This window comes from Elephantulus edwardii, unplaced genomic scaffold (assembly GCF_000299155.1).
Source record: "Elephantulus edwardii isolate Elephantulus edwardi_28Jun2011 unplaced genomic scaffold, EleEdw1.0 scaffold00172, whole genome shotgun sequence".
Classification (NCBI taxonomy): domain Eukaryota; kingdom Metazoa; phylum Chordata; class Mammalia; order Macroscelidea; family Macroscelididae; genus Elephantulus; species Elephantulus edwardii.
This window is the reverse complement of record NW_006399922.1, coordinates 3,573,962-3,591,251: the sequence shown is the minus strand read 5'-3', so window position 1 is coordinate 3,591,251 and position 17,290 is coordinate 3,573,962. Positions and strand designations below refer to the sequence as shown.

The window sequence follows — 17,290 nt, the reverse complement described above, 5'->3', positions numbered from 1 at the left end:
GAAATCATCCTCAATTTTAGGTAAATATTAGATAAACCTATAAAGTGATGAATAAGATCAGGGAGGAAAGCACATAGAACAATTGACTATACAAGGTCAAAAGGGTGGGAGTCAAGAAGGGATGGGAAAGGAGCAGGAATGTCAGTAGGCCGTACAGGGAGGAAGAAGGATGACTAGTATCCAGTGGTGAATAGAGGGCATATTCCTGCTTACAGGTCATCTTGATGTGGTAGATATGAGAAAACACGGATAAAATAAACAATAAAGACATGAAAGCACATATCCTAGTTTCATATACTTCTGCAGAAGTGTTTGACACTCCAGTTTCCCTCCAAAAGTAATTTTTTAGAAACAAAATAGAAAAGGGCCAACTGAGGTTCACAGTGGCAGCCTGTAAGTTTGTAGTATTCCTTTTGTTCAAAAAAATTTCCAAACTGTAAATTTCTTTTATTCCCCTTATATTCACATCACAGATGTGTAACCAATTGATTAACTTACAGAGATTTTTTTTAAATAGATTTTTTCTTTTAAACGGGTTTGCTTGCAAACTTCGTTTACATTATTTTCTGCACCAGATCTTTCCTACTTTATTCCCAGATCTTTATCCACTCCTCTCTCCACCCATCAAATTGTGTGACCCTATGATTACCAGCCCCCCACCAACCCTGCCCATCCTACCTTCCCCCCTTAGATCCTCATACCCGTTTTACTAGTTATCTATTTCTACAGTAATGGTCTTATATAGTATTTGTCTTTATGGGACTGATTTAGTTCACTTCAGATAGTGCTCTCCAGTCCCTCCCAAGTTAGGTAGTGAATCATTGTTTCTCCATGCTGTGTAGTAACAGAAAAGATTTTTGTTTGTTTCTGAAAGCCTTGCATAATTTAAGCAGATTATGGTAGTCTTTCCAATCAACACAAGAAATAATCACCTACATGTTGGATGAAAGCTGTACCCAGCTTGGTGCCAATTCTTTCTTTGTTTCTCTTCAGAGTTATCATTGGGTTCCATGCACACTTCCCAGATCTTAAGTGACTTGATGCTTCTTCCTCTTCCAAGTGTCCAGAGTACATAGCAGAATACAGAAATAAACAGACAGGTAGAGGAAGTACAATAAGAATGCATGCCAGCAATGATGTAGGGTGAAACTCAAGTGAGTCTGATTACAAAAAGGGTAGAAAATCCTAGAGATCATCATAAGAAGTTTAATGAGATTTAGCATTGTGTATGATAAAGGGAAAATACTGTTTTGATATGTAGAGGACATGAAGATAGAATACAGGAACTATAAAGATTTCATCATCTAATCTGGACTATATGTCTTTGTCCAATTCCTGAGTTTGTCACTAAGGATTGATAACAGTAACTTGGGCAATGGGAGTAGGTGTGTCAGAGTCAGTGAGACTGGCTTGACAAGGCAAGCTTTAGAGCTATTGTATGTAGGGTCACTCTGAGTCACTGGAGACTCAAAAGCACATAACAAAAACCACATCACTAAGGGACAATAGAGTTAAGGGAAAATTTATGAATGATTCATTACTCTGAGTAGAAGTTAAAGTAAACCAAGGTGATTTCGCCCAGTGGAAAACTGGAACCTCTTTTATAGAAAAGATGATGCATTCTCTTTTCCATGGTTTCTAGACAAAGATAAACGGAGAGTTGGCACATGAGTAGGAATCCCACCTACCTGAAAGAAACGAAGTGCTCTTTAGATGTTCTAAAGGATTAATCATTATTATTGTAATTAGTAATGGTATTTTTATCTCTTTGTTGTTGTGGTGGTGTGCTGTTGAGTTGGAACTGACTCATAGCTGACCCTCCAGCCAGTTTTCAGAGACAGTAAATTGCACAGGAGGAGACTGTCCATCCTTCTCCTGTGGAGCAACTGGATTCAGATCTCATGTCTTTGGGATTGCAGCAGAGTTTCTTACCTCTGGGCCACTAGAGAACTTTTCTCATAAGACTGATCATGCTGGGTTACTGACTGCATAAGCCCCCGACATAAAGACCCAAAAGTCTTTGTTGGGTTTTTTTTTTTTTTTAAATTTCTGTGTCACAAAGATAGACCTTACAAATCAAGGTAAATAATACATGTGAAAACTAAAGAGTGCCATATTAGTTCAAACAAGCTCAGCTATTCCTTGAGCCCTAATCCTGCGTCCCTTTTTGCTAAAAAGAGAAAAGTCAGTGGAGTAGTTTCGGTTTTGTCTTGCATGTTACAGTGGCCATAGAACTACTTCTAGAACTGTTGTAACAAAGTAATTAATGCTGGTAAAATACTGGTATTCATTATATAATTAGCATTCAGATTTTTTATATATGATTATCAGTGTAACTAAATTCTTAGCATAATTTCTTGTTCTTGTAAGATAAACTGCTTTAGAGATGTGATTATTGATAATAAGCTTTTATTTTTGTGTGGTCCAGGGAACAGATGTTGCAAATACTACTCAGGATAACAGAAGCTATCATGCAGAAGCCAAAGGATAAACAAACTAAGGACTTGTTTGCTCAGAGTTTGGCAGGGTTGCTATTTAGGGTAAGTCTTTTTTATTAAAATAGTAAAAATGCAAGAGATGAATGAAGTTTTATAGAAAATTTGCTTGAGTCATTGAAAACTCTTAATAATATTAAACTACTTTAAAAATGTTAGAAATTTGATTAGACTTTTTTTTTTAAGTTTTGCCCTAAATACTGTGATCTGTTGTTTATAATTTGTAATTAGTGCTGGACTTCTTTGGTCTTCTTCACCTATTTGCTCTTTGATTTGCTTGAGGTTAATAGAAATTAGGAAAATTAAAGGAGCTTATAATGCGTAATAAGAGTTTGGACCAAGAGGTTCATTGCAAAGTGGACTGGGGAGGGAAAGGAGAGGAAAATGTGTAACAATAAATGAATGAATGAAAACGCAACATTTCTGTAAGTGTTTGTTAAAATCACAGTTAAAAAATACAGATACACATACATATAACTTTGCTGACTGTCTAGGTAGAGTTGAAGGCATAAAATGCATAATGATAAGAAGAAGGATGAGAATGAGGTCATGGTTAGAAGTAAAAATCCAAGAGCTGTTGATGCAAGAGAGCATTTAAATCCACAAGACTGGATGAGATTACCTAGGGAGAGAAGAAATACAAGATAGAAGCAGGCATGCTCAAATTCATATAGCAGAAGGGACCAACCAGAGATGCCAGTGAGTTAAGAGAAAAACCACAGGAGTGGGTGTCCTAATTCCTCTGGCAGATGCCATTAACTTTTACAAGATGTAGGTATTGAAAATGTGGTTTTGTTTTGTTTTTTTCCCAGAAACTAAAACATAGTTCAATTTTCTGAAAATTATTTATGACTTAATAATTTTTCCCATTGTCCATCATTCCAAAAATAGGTTTGCTCACAATGTGTGGGTAGTAATAAACTGAATTCCCATTAGGCTATTAATGAACTAAGAGGCAAAAGCTCATATACACGGTTTCATTATACTGTGATGCTTTTGTTACACTGTGATGCTTGAGAGCAATTAGGAGGAGACAACTCCATTATCTTACTAAAATGAGGAATACAGCCTCGTTATTTAATTACTATAATTCCTTCCAACTTTTTTCCTCAAAGATTAAATTCTGAAAATAATCACGTGACTAGGAGGAGAGAGCTGTCTTACCACTGGACATATCTGTTAGGCTCCGTCTTTATTGTCAGTTGAATGGCATGACAGAAAAGAGTCAAAGAGGTGTACAATCATGTGTAGGTCTTAAGTAAAAAAAGTCAGAGCTTCCACAGCATGGCAACAGCTTTGCAGATGCCTAAATCATGGTAGTTGAAATAACAGAGGCCAGCAAAGGTTAGAACCGAGAGTGCCAAGAGGCCCGCCTTGGAAGCTTTCTGTGATGTATCTCCGTGGACATAGTAACAACCTGTCTGAAGCCCCAGTGACTATGGATAGTAAGGGCTGCAGCCAACGAGTAGTCCATTGCAGAGCAAGGATTCAAATAAGCAGCTGGGAGTAGGCCCAGGAGGAAAACACAACTCTCACACCAGTCCAGTGGAGAGAGGCAGCCTTGGAACCAGAATGGTGGCTCAAGGACAAGAGAATATGCTGCACTCCTGGAGATGACCGGTCCTGGAGAAACGCTGAGACAGGGGCAGGTCTGACTGGGGTCCAGAGGAACACAGCTTGGGCTCCTTGGGTACCGCAGTCCCTCAGCCTCCAGAGCACAGCCATGTCTGTGCTTTTTCGTATTGAGAATGTTTTAAGGGAGTGTGCCCACTTGGAGTGGATGGAGAAAAAAATACAAATTGGAAGGTGGAGACAGCATCTATAATTAAGTCTTAACAAGTTTGTTGTGGGGGAAGGAGATAAAGGGAAGTTAGTTCAAGATGTGAATGGTTTTTAAATCCAATGGTATTACAGTGCATTTGTTAAATCAAAGGCACATGGAAACAATTAGCTGATAGTACTAATAGGCCTTGCAAGTCTCAACCAGATAAGGTACCACTGAGAACCTGGAAATCAGCCCATCTTACCTATGGTCAACTGATTATTGACAAGGAGATGAAAACAGTTAAGTGGGGAAATGACAGCCTTTTTAACAAATGGTGTTGGCAATACTGGAAAACTATCTGCAAAAGACTCAAGCAAGATCCACACCTCACTCCATACACAAAAAGTAACTCTAGGTGGATCATGGACTTAGGACTAAAACCAAGGACTATAAACGTCATTAAAGAAAACCTTGGAAGAAATCTACAAGTCCTAATCCACATCATAAACAGTCTTCCAAGCATCCTGAAAAATCTACAACCAGGAGAGGATAAAATAGATGAATGGGACCTTCAAAGAATCAAATCCCTATGCACATCCAAAAAATTCTCCAACAGAGTAAAAAGGGAAGCCACTGACTGGGAAAAAGTATTTGGTAATGACATATCAGATAAGGGACTTATATCTACAATTTATAAAATACTTGAGCACCACAACAAGTTAAAGGTAAACAATCCAATTGACAAATGATCACAGAATATGAACAGACACGTCACCAAGGAAGACATTCAGATGGCCAACAAGCACATGAAGAAATGTTCAAAATCCCTAGCTGTAAGAGAGATGAAAATCAAAACAACTATAAGATATCATCTCACCCCAGTAAGAATAGCAAAATGTAACAGAACAGCAAGCAACAAATGCTGGCAAAGTTGTGGAGAAACTGGAACCCTTATTCACTGTTGGTGGAAGTGTAAAATGGTGCAACCACTATAGAAAGCTGTAAGGCACTTTCTCAAAAAGTTGCAAATAGAAATACCATTTGACCCAGTATTTCCTCTACTGGGAATATACCCTAAAGAAACCATAACTGCCATGTAGGAAGATATATGCACACCCGTGTTTATTGTGGCTTTGTGCACAATAGCAAAGAATTGGAAACAACCTAGGTGCCCATCAACAAATGAATGGATAAAGAAGCTCTGGAATATTCACACAATGGAATACTATGCTACATTGAAAAACAAGGAACTCATGCAATATTATTCAAAATGGGTGACCCTGGAGGACATTATGCTGATTGAAATATCTCAGTCACAAAAGGACAAATAGTGCATAGTGCCACTGTTATAGAATGGGACTAACATCAGGGTTGCAGTGAGACTGAGAAAAAATGGATTAATTATGTATACTGCATTGGAACAGATAAGGGAGAGAACAGTTTAAAAGCGATATATGATTGGGTATTATGGTCTTGACAAGAGTCCAGAGTGAAGGCTGCATAGTGGAGTGTACTGGGGGAGGGGGGAAAGGGGATTGTCTATAAATGAAAGAAATTTTCTTTTACTTTTCAAAAAGAAGAGTGAATTGCAGGGGGAGGGGTGGGCAGGGAGAAAAATTTTACAATGAATGAATGGAAATCCAAAATCTCTGTAAATGTTCATTAAAATTAATAAAATAAAATTATTAGAAAAAAAGAAAGGAATGCATCAAGGTTGTATCCTCACTCCCTACCTTTTCAGTCTGCATGCTGAGCAAATTCGAGAAGCTGCACTCTATGAAAAATGTGGTATCAAGATTGGAGGAAGTCTCATCAGTAACCTGCACTATGCAGACGACACAACCTTGCTTACTGAAAGTGAGAGGTTGTAAAGCACTTGTTGCAGAAGATCAAAGAATACAACCTTCAATATGAATTGTATCTCAATGTCAAGAAAATACTACTCGATATGTACGCTCATGGATCTATAAGATATATAGGTTCATGATAGATGGAGAAAAGATCGAAACTGTTGATGGCCTCATCTTATTTGGATCCACAATCAACAGCCTTGGTACCAGTAGTCAGGAAATCAGGAGACATATTACTGGGAAAGTCTATAATCAGGAATCTCTGCAAATTATTGAGGAGTTATGGTGCCATTTTGAGGACTAAGGTGCATCAGATTCAGGCTATGGTCTTTCTGATCACTTGCTTTGCATCAGAGAGCTTAACAATGAATAAGGATGACAGAAGAAGAATTGATACCTTTGAGCTTTGGTGTTGGAGAAGAGTACTGAACATCCCATGGACAGCCAGAGTGCTCCTTGGAGGTAAAGATGATAAAAGCTGTGCCTCAAATAATTTGAGCATGTTGCTAGGAGAGACTATTCCTCGGAGAGGGACATTATGCTTAGAAAGGCCCAGAGTTGATGAAAGAGGAAAACCCTCAACAAGGTAGATTGACACAGTGACTGTTGCAATGGGTTCTAGTGTGTCAGGAGGTGTGAAGATGGCACAGGATAGATAGGACAGGGTTAAAATGTATTGTTCACAACAGCAATGACCCGGGTACATTATTGACCTTTCTGAAAGGGATCAGAGGGTCCCGGATACAAGAAGTTACATGTGAACAAAATTCAAAATCAAGGCTACTGGTCTGTCAGAGACTAATGGAAACTCCAAGATACGGCCCTTAAACCACTCTTTGAACTAGGTACAAAGCTCAGTGCTATTGGCCCCAAATTTCAGCCAAACAGAAGGCAGACTATAAGCTGAATAAAAACACCAGGGTTAGGTTAACCGTACACCATCAAATGGGCAGCACTTGTCCAGGCTTAAAAATGTTTCGAAGGCAGGAAAGGAGAGTATAGAAGGATCAAAGGATACAAGAACTACAGGAAGTAATAAGAAGTGTGCTGTTACAGTGTGACAATTGGAATGAATGCGATAATATGTGTATAAATGGTTACATGAAATGCAGATTGGCTGGTGGGTTTGAACAATGAACCTTTAGGTTTGGAGCAACATATTTTAACCATCACTCTCTCAGAATTCTTTGGGAAGGAGATAGTATTGTGTAGAAAGAGCAAAAGCAAGAGCAATTGGTTGAGACTAGACTAGAAGCTGAGGAAATAGAGATGGAATATAGGGCTTTCTTTTAAGACATTCAAGTTTGAAAGGGGGTGAAAAAGGATAGGATTCTAGCTAGATTGTGAAGACAGAGATTCAGGTGGAATTTTTTGTTAGTTTAGTACAGTAATTTTTTGTTAGTTTAGGATGCAGAATTGAACATGTTTAACTGGTGGTGGGAAAGACTTAAGGAAGAAGAGATTATTTGATGCACAAAATATATGAAGAAGGAGGGTAGAGCACAAAAGGAATCAAGATAAAGAATTCCTCTTTGATTACTGCCAGCAGGTGGAGCAGAATCTGGATGTGAATGTGCATAAGCATTTGCAGGCAGTATTTGAGGAGGTTCTCTTTTAGTAGTTTGTATTTCCTGAAAAGTGTGGAGAGAATTCATTTGCCAAATTTTAGTTTGAGGTTTGAAATAGGTACCATAGGGAGTGAGGGAAGGAACTTTGATAAGGTGCAGAATAATTGGGGTGTGAGGGCTTTCTCTTTTCCTTAATTATAGTCAGACCAGGCACAGCTACTGAAATAGTCACTAATGTGTCACTTTTATCCACAATAGTGCTAGTTTCACAGTAGCTCAAATACTGGTAGCTAAAGGAATTTTTAAAAATTGAAATAAACATATCAGTAAGCATTTTTTACTTTTTAATCTCTTAAATAGTAATTTAAAACAGTTTGTTAAATATTACACTTCTTTCAAAAGAAGACACTTGAATTCTCTTGTTGTTTGGTTTGTTTAGACACTCATTGTGGCCTGGATCCGAGCAAACCTCTGTGTGTACATTTCTCGAGAGCTCTGGGATGACTTTCTCAATGTGCTGTCTTCCCTCACGGAGTGGGAGGAGCTCATAAATGAGTGGGCCAATATCATGGATTCCCTAACAGCAGTGCTTGCAAAAACAGTTTATGGAGTTGAGATGACAAACTTACCACTGGATAAATTAAGTGAACAAAAGGAAAAGAAGCAAAGAGTCAAAGGTAATTTCACTTTTAGGGTAATGGTAATTGTGAGACTGGAAAGAAATGTGTATTTAAACATCTAAGCAATTAATACATGAAGTTTAATAATAAACCCCTGACACAGATGGTATTTTTGAGTGGTGGCAGTAGATTGTATCATTATCATGTGTCTGAGTTTAGGATGATAAGTTGTTTAAGAAGCTATGGGAGAAAAGAATTTGTAGTTGTTATTATGTCCTGTCCAGTCCTCTACCCTCAGAGGGACCATGTGAGCAGTAGATAGACACCATGCCGTATCCTATACTGTCCTCATGATCTCTACTGTGCCCTGGCCCATTATTATATTCACTCAGTCTATCTTGTTGAGGATCATTTTCTCTTTCACTGACCCTCTACCTTTTCCAGCATGATTTCCTTTTTTAACACTAGCCCAAAATATGTGAGACAAAGTTGTACTTCTTCCAAGACAGATTTGTTTTTTCTCTTGGAAGTCCATGGGATACTCAATACTTTTGGCCAACACTGCAGTTCGAAGATAATTTATTTTTCTTCTGTCATCCTTACAGACTTTCCAACTTTCAGATGCATAGGAAGAAATTGAAAAGGCCATGCCTGATCAGGCCCAACTAAGTCTTAAGGACTGAATTCATTACCCTTTATCACTTTGGAGAGGCTCTAGACAGCAGATATTCCTAGTGTATCTTAGTGGCAAGAAGCTGCACTGCGAGAAGTGCTCGAAGGCACGCAGTTCAAGGCCACCAGCTGCTTCCATGTAATTAAAAACCACCAAAAAGTCAGTTATGGTTCAGTTCCAACTCTACGGTACAGAACAGCGATAACAACTACCATAAGCATTGATTGTAGATCCAAATGTCCATCTTTTCTCCATCTTCCTGATGCTGCCTGTTGGCTCAATGTTGATGACTTTTGGGGTTTTTTGATGTTGAGATGTAGTACATATTGTAGGCTATAGTCACATATTCTTCAGTAAATGCTTGAAGTCTTCTTTACTATTTTAAGGCAGGATTGTGTCATCTACATGATGCAGGTTATTGATGAGTCTTCCTCCAATCATGAAGCCAAATTCTTCTTTACATAGTCTTAACTTCTCAAATTATTTGCTGTCTTTACATATTGAACAGGAATGGAGGAAGAATATAACCTTGAAGCACAACTTTCCTGATTTTAAATTATTCCATTCACTTCTAGGAACTGTTTCTTGGTCAAGTGTTCCAGGAGTCCAGTTCGTCGCAATGTTAGCAATAATTTGTTATATCTTCAAAGCAGCTTGAACTTCTTACTTCATTACTGTTGGTTCTTGATTATATACTACTTCCTGAAATGGTTCCCTGTCAGCCAATTCTTTTTGATGTAGAAACTGCATTTCTTTCATCTTCTTTTGATGCCTCCTGCATAATTTACAATTCACAGTCAAATGCCTTTGCATCACCAGTGAAACACAATTAAAACATCTTTCTCATATTCTCTACTTTCAGCCAAGATCTGATATCAACAGTGATATTCCTCTTCTGATGACTTTTCTGAATCCAGCTTTAATATCTGGAAGTTGGTGTACTATGCCGGCTATTTCGTTTTGTTTTAATGAGAACAAGATCTCTTTCAGTCTGGTAGTCAGATAGCTGCCTTCCAAATTTCTTGACTTAGCCTAGTGAACATGTCCAGGATTGTGTCTCTTTGTTGAAACACTTCACTTGGTTTTCTGTCATTTTATTTTTGGCCAGTGCCTTCAGTGCAGGTTGAACTTCTTCCTTTATTAACATTGGTTCTTGATCATATGCTACTTCCTGAAATGGTTCCATGCCATCCAATTCTTTTTTACACAGAAACTCTGTATTTCTTTCATTTTCTTTTGATGCCACCTTCATTATTCATTATTTTGTCCATAGAATTGTGTGATGTTTGCCTAAAAGTTGGCTTTTTTGTTATTAGTTAGCCCCCTCTGATCTCCAGCTACATTAACCACAGACACATGTGGTCTTGCAAAATCATCAATAGATATGGAACTAAGAGAAAGTGTGTTTACACACTGGGGCAGCAAGACTTGAGGCAACAAGACATGTGGTGACAAGACTTGAGAGAGACTGTAGCAGATACGGTTGACAGGATTTTGGTGATGGTGTTGGAGAGACTGTAGCATTGCTGTGGAGAAACTATGGCAAGGTGTAAGCAGAGGAGCTATGAGACAAAGGTCACAGTTAAAGGTGTTTGCTGTTCTTGCCAGATGCTTCAAAGAGAAGCTGATTTATAACTTGCTGAATGCTTATTTGCTTGGAGGCAAACCTTGCTGCATGATTTGGATTTGACTGCTGAACTAAAACCAGAGCCTAAACTAATTGAGGAACTGAGCCTTGGAACTGTTGGGCTAAAACCTGGACTTGTATGGTAAAAATACTCTTTGCCAAACATGTTCTCCTACTTTCTTCCCTAATAAATCCCATTGTTGGTGCTGTAACTATGACTGTGAGGCAGCAACAAATAAACGAATCTCTTGCTGTTGATGGAGCTCTAGGTACCATGGGAGTGGGCTACAGATTCTTTACCTCCTTTCTTCTGCTCTGGGGGAGTGAGGCGCTGTGATTTCTTACTCTCTTTGGCCCTTAGAGAAAGACATTCATGACATTGTGTTTAAACCTCAACATAAAGAATCACTCTAGGCTTGAATTTTTTCTTCAGTTCTTTCAGCTTGAAGAATGTCAAGCATGTTCTTTCAACTTGAGAAATGTAGAGGTTGTTAATGAGTCTTCCTCCAGCATTCTTCTTCATATAGCCCGTATTTTCACATTATTTGTGCAGCATACAAATAGAGTAGGTATGATTCTTACCCAGTTAGATGACTCAAGTCAGCTTGAACTCACCATGACCTTCTTACAACAGAATGAAAAACTGCCCAGACCTGCATTACTCTTAAAATTTCTGCTGTGTAAATCCATTATTTCAACTACTGTATTAACCTTTCTCATTAAAGTTCTTCTTTTTTTTTTTATCCTCTCCTTTACCAAACATAATGTCTTTCCCCAGGGACTGGCCCCCACTGCTATCATGCCCAAAGTATGTAAGACAGAATCTCTAGGGAATATTCTGCAATTATTCTAAAATAGATTTGATTATTCTTTTGATAGTCCATCCCAAAAGGTATTGAATATATTCGGTATTTTTTTCCAACACTGTAATTCAAAGACTTCTTCATGCATTGTTAAACTTTTAAATTAATATAAGACAATTGAAAATAACATGTCATAGGGCCAGGCACCCCTTAGACCTTAAAGTGACATTCTTCCTCTTTGCCGTTTAAGAGTATAGAAGTCCCTGATAGCAAATTTGCCCAATACAAGAAATTTTTTGTTTTATTTAGGGGCTGCTATTTTAATGAACAGTGATGGTAAAATGAAATTCTTAACTTTAATACTTCAATCTTTTCTTTGTTTATCATGTTGTTGCTTCCTGGTCTTGTTAAGAGAATTTTTGCTTTGTTTATGTTGTAGTTTAATCTTACCCAAGATTATTTAAGAAAAACAAAAGAAACCACAAGCTTATTGCTGTGGAATTGGAAACAACAGAGAGCTGATCCTCCAAAAAGTTTTCAGAGAGTATAAATTGTTCAGGAGAAGATTGCCCATCTATACCCGCAGACCCATGGGTGAATTTGAAGTGCCAGAGAAGTTCCACTTTGAGTTAACAGTACAACTGCATTTTAATGTCTAAGTCCTTAATGTCTTCATTTGCTACAACTAAGGTTGTATCATCTCCATGTCACAGGTTGTTGATGAGTCTTCCTCCAACCCAATGCTATGATATTTTCCTAATTTTACAAATGAATGGGTTGTTGTTGTTGTTGTTGTTATGTGCCATCAAGTCGTTTGCAACTCATAGAGACCCTATGTACAAGAGTCCTAAACGCCATTCTATCCTGTGCCAACCTCGTTGTTTCTCACACATTCATTCCCAGCTTTCCACTCACAGAGTCGATCTATCTCATCTAGGGTCTTCCTCTCCTGCGCCGTCCCTCCACTCTCCCAAACATGATGTCCCTCTCCAGGGACCAGTCCCTCCTTGCAACATGCCCAAAGTATGTCAGACGAAGATTCAGAATCCTTGACTCAAGGGAACATTCTGGCTTCACCCTCTCTAGGACAAACCTGTTTGTTCTCCTAGCAGTCCATGGTATATTCAACACTCTTCTCCAGCACCACAACTCAAAGGCATCAATTCTCTTTCCGTCATCCCTATTCACTGTCCAACTCTCCAATGCATAGCACATAGTTGAAATGACTATAGCCTGGATCAGGCGCTCCTTAGTCTCCAGCCTGACATCATTGCACTTCAGTACTCTTGAGAGGTCCACTGACATACACCTCCAGAAAATTTCAAAAGGCAGCTCTGGAAGAAAAGCAAGATACTATAATGAAATGAGCAGAGAGCTGGAGTTAGAAAACCAAAAGGGCTAAACTCGCTCAGTGTTTCTTAAGCTGTAGGGGATGAAAAATAAATTCGAGCCATGGGTGGCAATACGTAAGGATATCTTGGGTAGAATGTAAAATGATCCAGGAAGCATTAAAAGAAGATGGAAGGAGTACACAGAGTCACTGTATCAGAAGAAATTTGCTGACATAGGAGAATTTCATGAAATAACATATGAGTAAGTGCTGATGAAGGAGGAAGTTCAAGTTGCTCTGAAGGAATTGGCAAAAATTAAGGCTCCCGGAGTTGACGGTATACCAATTGACATATTTCAAAAAACAGATGCTGCCTTGGATGTGCTTGCTAAGTTGTTCCAAGAAATCTGGAGGACAGCCAGCTGGCCAACTGACTGGAAGAGATCTATATTTGTTCCCATTCCAAAGAAAGGTGACCCAACAGAGTGCGGAAGTTATCGAGTAATATCATTAATATCACATGCAAGCAAAATTCTGCTGAAAATTATCCAAAAACGATTGGAACAATATTGTCAGCAGAGAACTGCCAGATGTACAGGCTGGATTTAGAAGAGATCGTGGTACTAGGGATATTATAGCTAGTGTTAGATGGATCTTGACAGAAAGCAGAGAATACCTAAAGAATGTCTATCTGTGCTTCATTGACTATGCAAAGGCTTTTGACTGTGTGGATCACAACAAGCTATGCTGACTCTAGAAGAATGGGAATCCCAAAACATTTGATTGTGCTTATGCAAAACCTATACTTGGACCGAGAGGCAGTTGTCAGAACAGAGCAAGGAGACACTACATGGTTCAAAATCAAGAAGGGGGTCTATCAGGGATTTTGTCTCCATACCTTTTAAATCTGTATGCAGAACAGATAATCCGGGACGCTGAGCTGTATGAGGACGTATGTGGCATCAGGATTGGTAAAAGAGTCATCAACAACCTGTGTTATGTAGATGTCACAACTATGATTGTTGAAACTGAGGATGACCTGAAGTGCTTGCTGCAGAAGGTCAAGAACTGCAGCCTTCAATACGGTTGAAGCTCAACATCAAGAAAACAAAGATTCTCACAACTGGGCCAGTTTGGCAACATCAATATGGATGGTGAAGAGATTGAGATAGTTAACAGTTTCAGTTTGCTTGGCACCACAGTCAACTCTCTTGGTACCAGCAGCCAGGAAATCAAATGACGAATTACATTGGGAAAGTCAGCTATGAGGGAGCTCTCAAGAGTACTGATGAGCAACGATGTCAGGATGTAGAGTAAGGTGTGCCTTATCTGGGCTATAATCTTCACAATAACATGATATGCATTGGAGAGTTGGACAGTGAATAGGGATGATAGCAAGAGGATTGATGCCTTTTGAGCTATGATGCTGGGGAAGAGTGTTGAAAATAAAATGGACTGCTAGGAGAACAAACAGGTTTGTCCTAGAGAGGGTGAAGCTGAAATGCTACTTGGGAGTCAAGGATTCTGAAGCTTCGTCTGACATACTTTGGGCATGTTGCAAGGAGGGACTGGTGGAGGGACAGCGCAGGAGAGGAAGACCCTCGATGAGATGGATTGATTCTGTAATTGGGTTGGTGGGAATGAGTGTGTCAGAGACGGTGAGGTTGGCACAGGATAGAGCATTGTTTAGGGCTCTTGTGCGTAGAGACGTAGAGACGCTGTGAGTTGCAGGTTACTTGACGGCACATAACAAAAGCAAAAAGTATCACCTTACTTTGTTCACACCACTGATACATTGTTACAGGCCTATGCACATGAGCATAATTAAGTGTTCTGAAATAGTTATTCTTTTCAGTGTTATCCATAATTTTTATGGTCTATAATAAACTTTTGCATAGTATTAAAGGTATACTTCATATAGGTATATCTGCTTGCACAAGTAAAAAATATCTTGTACTCTCTTCTTTTCAGCAAAGAAACATCTAATACCACAATGATATTCAACTTTCCACAGCCTCTTCTGAATCCAACTAGGATTTCTAGAAGTTACTGTCATTTATAAGTAGTCTTCAGTTAGATTTTACATACATGTGATATTAATTATTTTGTTCTAAAATTTTTTTCTCTATGTTGGATCATTTTTCTTTAGAAATGAACATAAATGTGGATTTTATTTTTCCTAGCCATTTAGCTAGGTATCTTTGTTATAGATTTCTTAGCATAAATCAGTGAACTTGTTCAGGACTGTATCCAGTGTGTTAAATCTATGATTTGGAAAGAATATTAAATGGGTCAAGAAGGATTAAAAGAAGAAGGAGTATACAGAGTCATTTAGTGGCTTTCTTGGGATTCATAACAGGTATGTAAGAATGGTGCAACATAAGAAAAAAAATCAACGTAATTCATCACATTAACAAAGCAAAGAACAAGAATCACATAATCCTATCAATTGATGCAGAAAAGGCCTTTGGCAAAATCCAACACCCTTTCTTGATTAAAACACTCAACAAAATAGGATTTGAGAGGAATTTCTTCAACATAGTAAAAAAGTATATATGCAAACCCGAGAGCCAACATTGTTCCCCTTGAGAATAGGAACTAGGCAAGGATGCCTCCATCACCTCTCCTGTTCAATATTGTATTAGAAGTCTTAGCGATATCAATAAGGTAAGAAAAGGAAATAAGAGGTATCCAGATTGGCAAAGAGGAGGTAAAATTATCTCTCTATGCATTTGATATGATAGTTTACTTAGAAAACCCTAAAGACTCAGCAAGAAAACTACTGGACATAGTTGACCAATTCAGCAAAGTGGCAGAATATGAGATCAACATACAGAAATCAATTGGATTTTTCTACAGCAACAAAGAGAATGTAGAATTGAAGCTGAGAAAAACAAACCCTTTACAGTAGCTAATCACAAGATTAAATACTTAGGAGTAAACCTAACCAGAAGCAAAAAGGATCTTTCAAAGAAAATTACAAAACTTTATTACAAGAAACAAAAAGAGAACTGGAGAGGTGGAAGAATGTCCCTTGCTCATCGATAGGAAGACTCAATCTTGTGAAAAATGACAATACTACCAAAGGCAATTTACACATTCAGTGCAATCCCAATACAAATACCAATTCCATTCTTCCATGAGATAGAAAAAGCAATCTCCCATTTCATTTGGAATGGAGAGAAGCCCAGAATAAGCAAAGCACTCCTCAAAAAAGAGAAACAAGGTAGGAGACATCTCCATCCTTGATTTCAAATCCTACTTCACTGCTGTGGTAGTCAAGACAGTGTACTGGTACTGGTACAATGACAGACACATAAACCAAAGGAATAAAATTGAGAAACCTGAAATCAGCCCACCCATCTGCCTATGGTCAACTGATTTTTGACAAGAAGAAGAAATCAGTTAAGTGGGGAAACGACAACCTTTTTAACAAATGATTCTGGCAAAATTGGCAAACTATCTGTAGAAAACGCAAGCTAGATCCACACATCACCCCATATACAAAAACCAACTCAAAGTGGAATATGGACCTAGGACTAAACTGAAGGACTATAAACTTCACTAAAGAAAAGCTTGGAAGAACTCTAGAAGTCCTGATCCACAACATTGATAGTCTTCCAAGTGTCCTGAAAAATCTACAACTAGGAGAGGATAAAATAGATGAATTGGATCGTCTAGGAATTAAATCCCTATGCACATCCCAGAACTTCTCTAATAGGGTAAAAAGGGAAGCTCCAGATTAGTTAAAAAATATTTGGTAATTACATGTCTGACAAGGGACTTATATCTAGAATTTATAAAATACTCAAGCACCACAACAAGATAAAAGTAAATAACCCAATTGAAAAATGGGCGCAGGATATGAGCAGACATTTCACCAAAGAAGACATTCAGATGGTGAACAGACACATGAAGAAATGTTCAAAATCCCTAGCTCTAAGAAATCAAAACATCTATGAGATATCATCTCAATACAGTAAGAATCGCAAAATATAACAAAACAGCAAACATAAAATACTGACAAGGTTGTGGAGAAACTAGAACCCTTATTCACTGTTGGTGGGAGTGTAAAGTTGTGCAACCACTATGGAAGGCTGTATGGCGCTTTCTCAAAAAGTTGCAAATAGAGATATCATTTGACCCAGCAATTCTACTACTGGAAATTTACCCTAAAGAAACCATAACTGCCACCCAAGCAGATATATGAACACCTATGTTTATTGCGGCTTTGTTAGCAATAGCAAAGAGTTGGAAACAACCCACGTGCCCATCAACAAACGAATGGCTAGAGAGGATCTGGTATATTGGCACAATGGAATACTACACAGCATTGAAAAACAAGGAACTCATAAAATATGAAAAATGAATGACCCTGGAGGATTTTATGCTGAGTGAAATATCTCAGTCACAAAAGGACAAATATTGCATAGGGCCACTGCTGTAAAATGGGACTGACATCAGGATTGGGGGAAGACAGAAAAGGAGGGGAGAAATGATGTATACTGCATTGAAACAGGTGAGGGAGAGAGCTGTTTAAAAGGGATATATGAATGGGT

The 17,290-nt window shown here is 38.3% G+C and overlaps 1 protein-coding gene and 1 pseudogene across 1 annotated transcript in view; one reads left to right on the top strand and one right to left on the bottom strand.

Moving 5' to 3' along the window:
* RALGAPA2 (Ral GTPase activating protein, alpha subunit 2 (catalytic)) overlaps nucleotides 1–17,290 on the top strand; it is a 757,941-nt gene that overhangs the window by 236,681 nt on the left and 503,970 nt on the right. The window contains exons 14-15 of the mRNA XM_006895663.1: nucleotides 2,429–2,540; nucleotides 8,118–8,355. Of these exons, the coding sequence (XP_006895725.1) occupies nucleotides 2,429–2,540; nucleotides 8,118–8,355 (350 nt within the window). The remainder of the gene's footprint in view (nucleotides 1–2,428; nucleotides 2,541–8,117; nucleotides 8,356–17,290) is intronic.
* LOC102850633 lies at nucleotides 3,764–4,220 on the bottom strand (annotated as a pseudogene).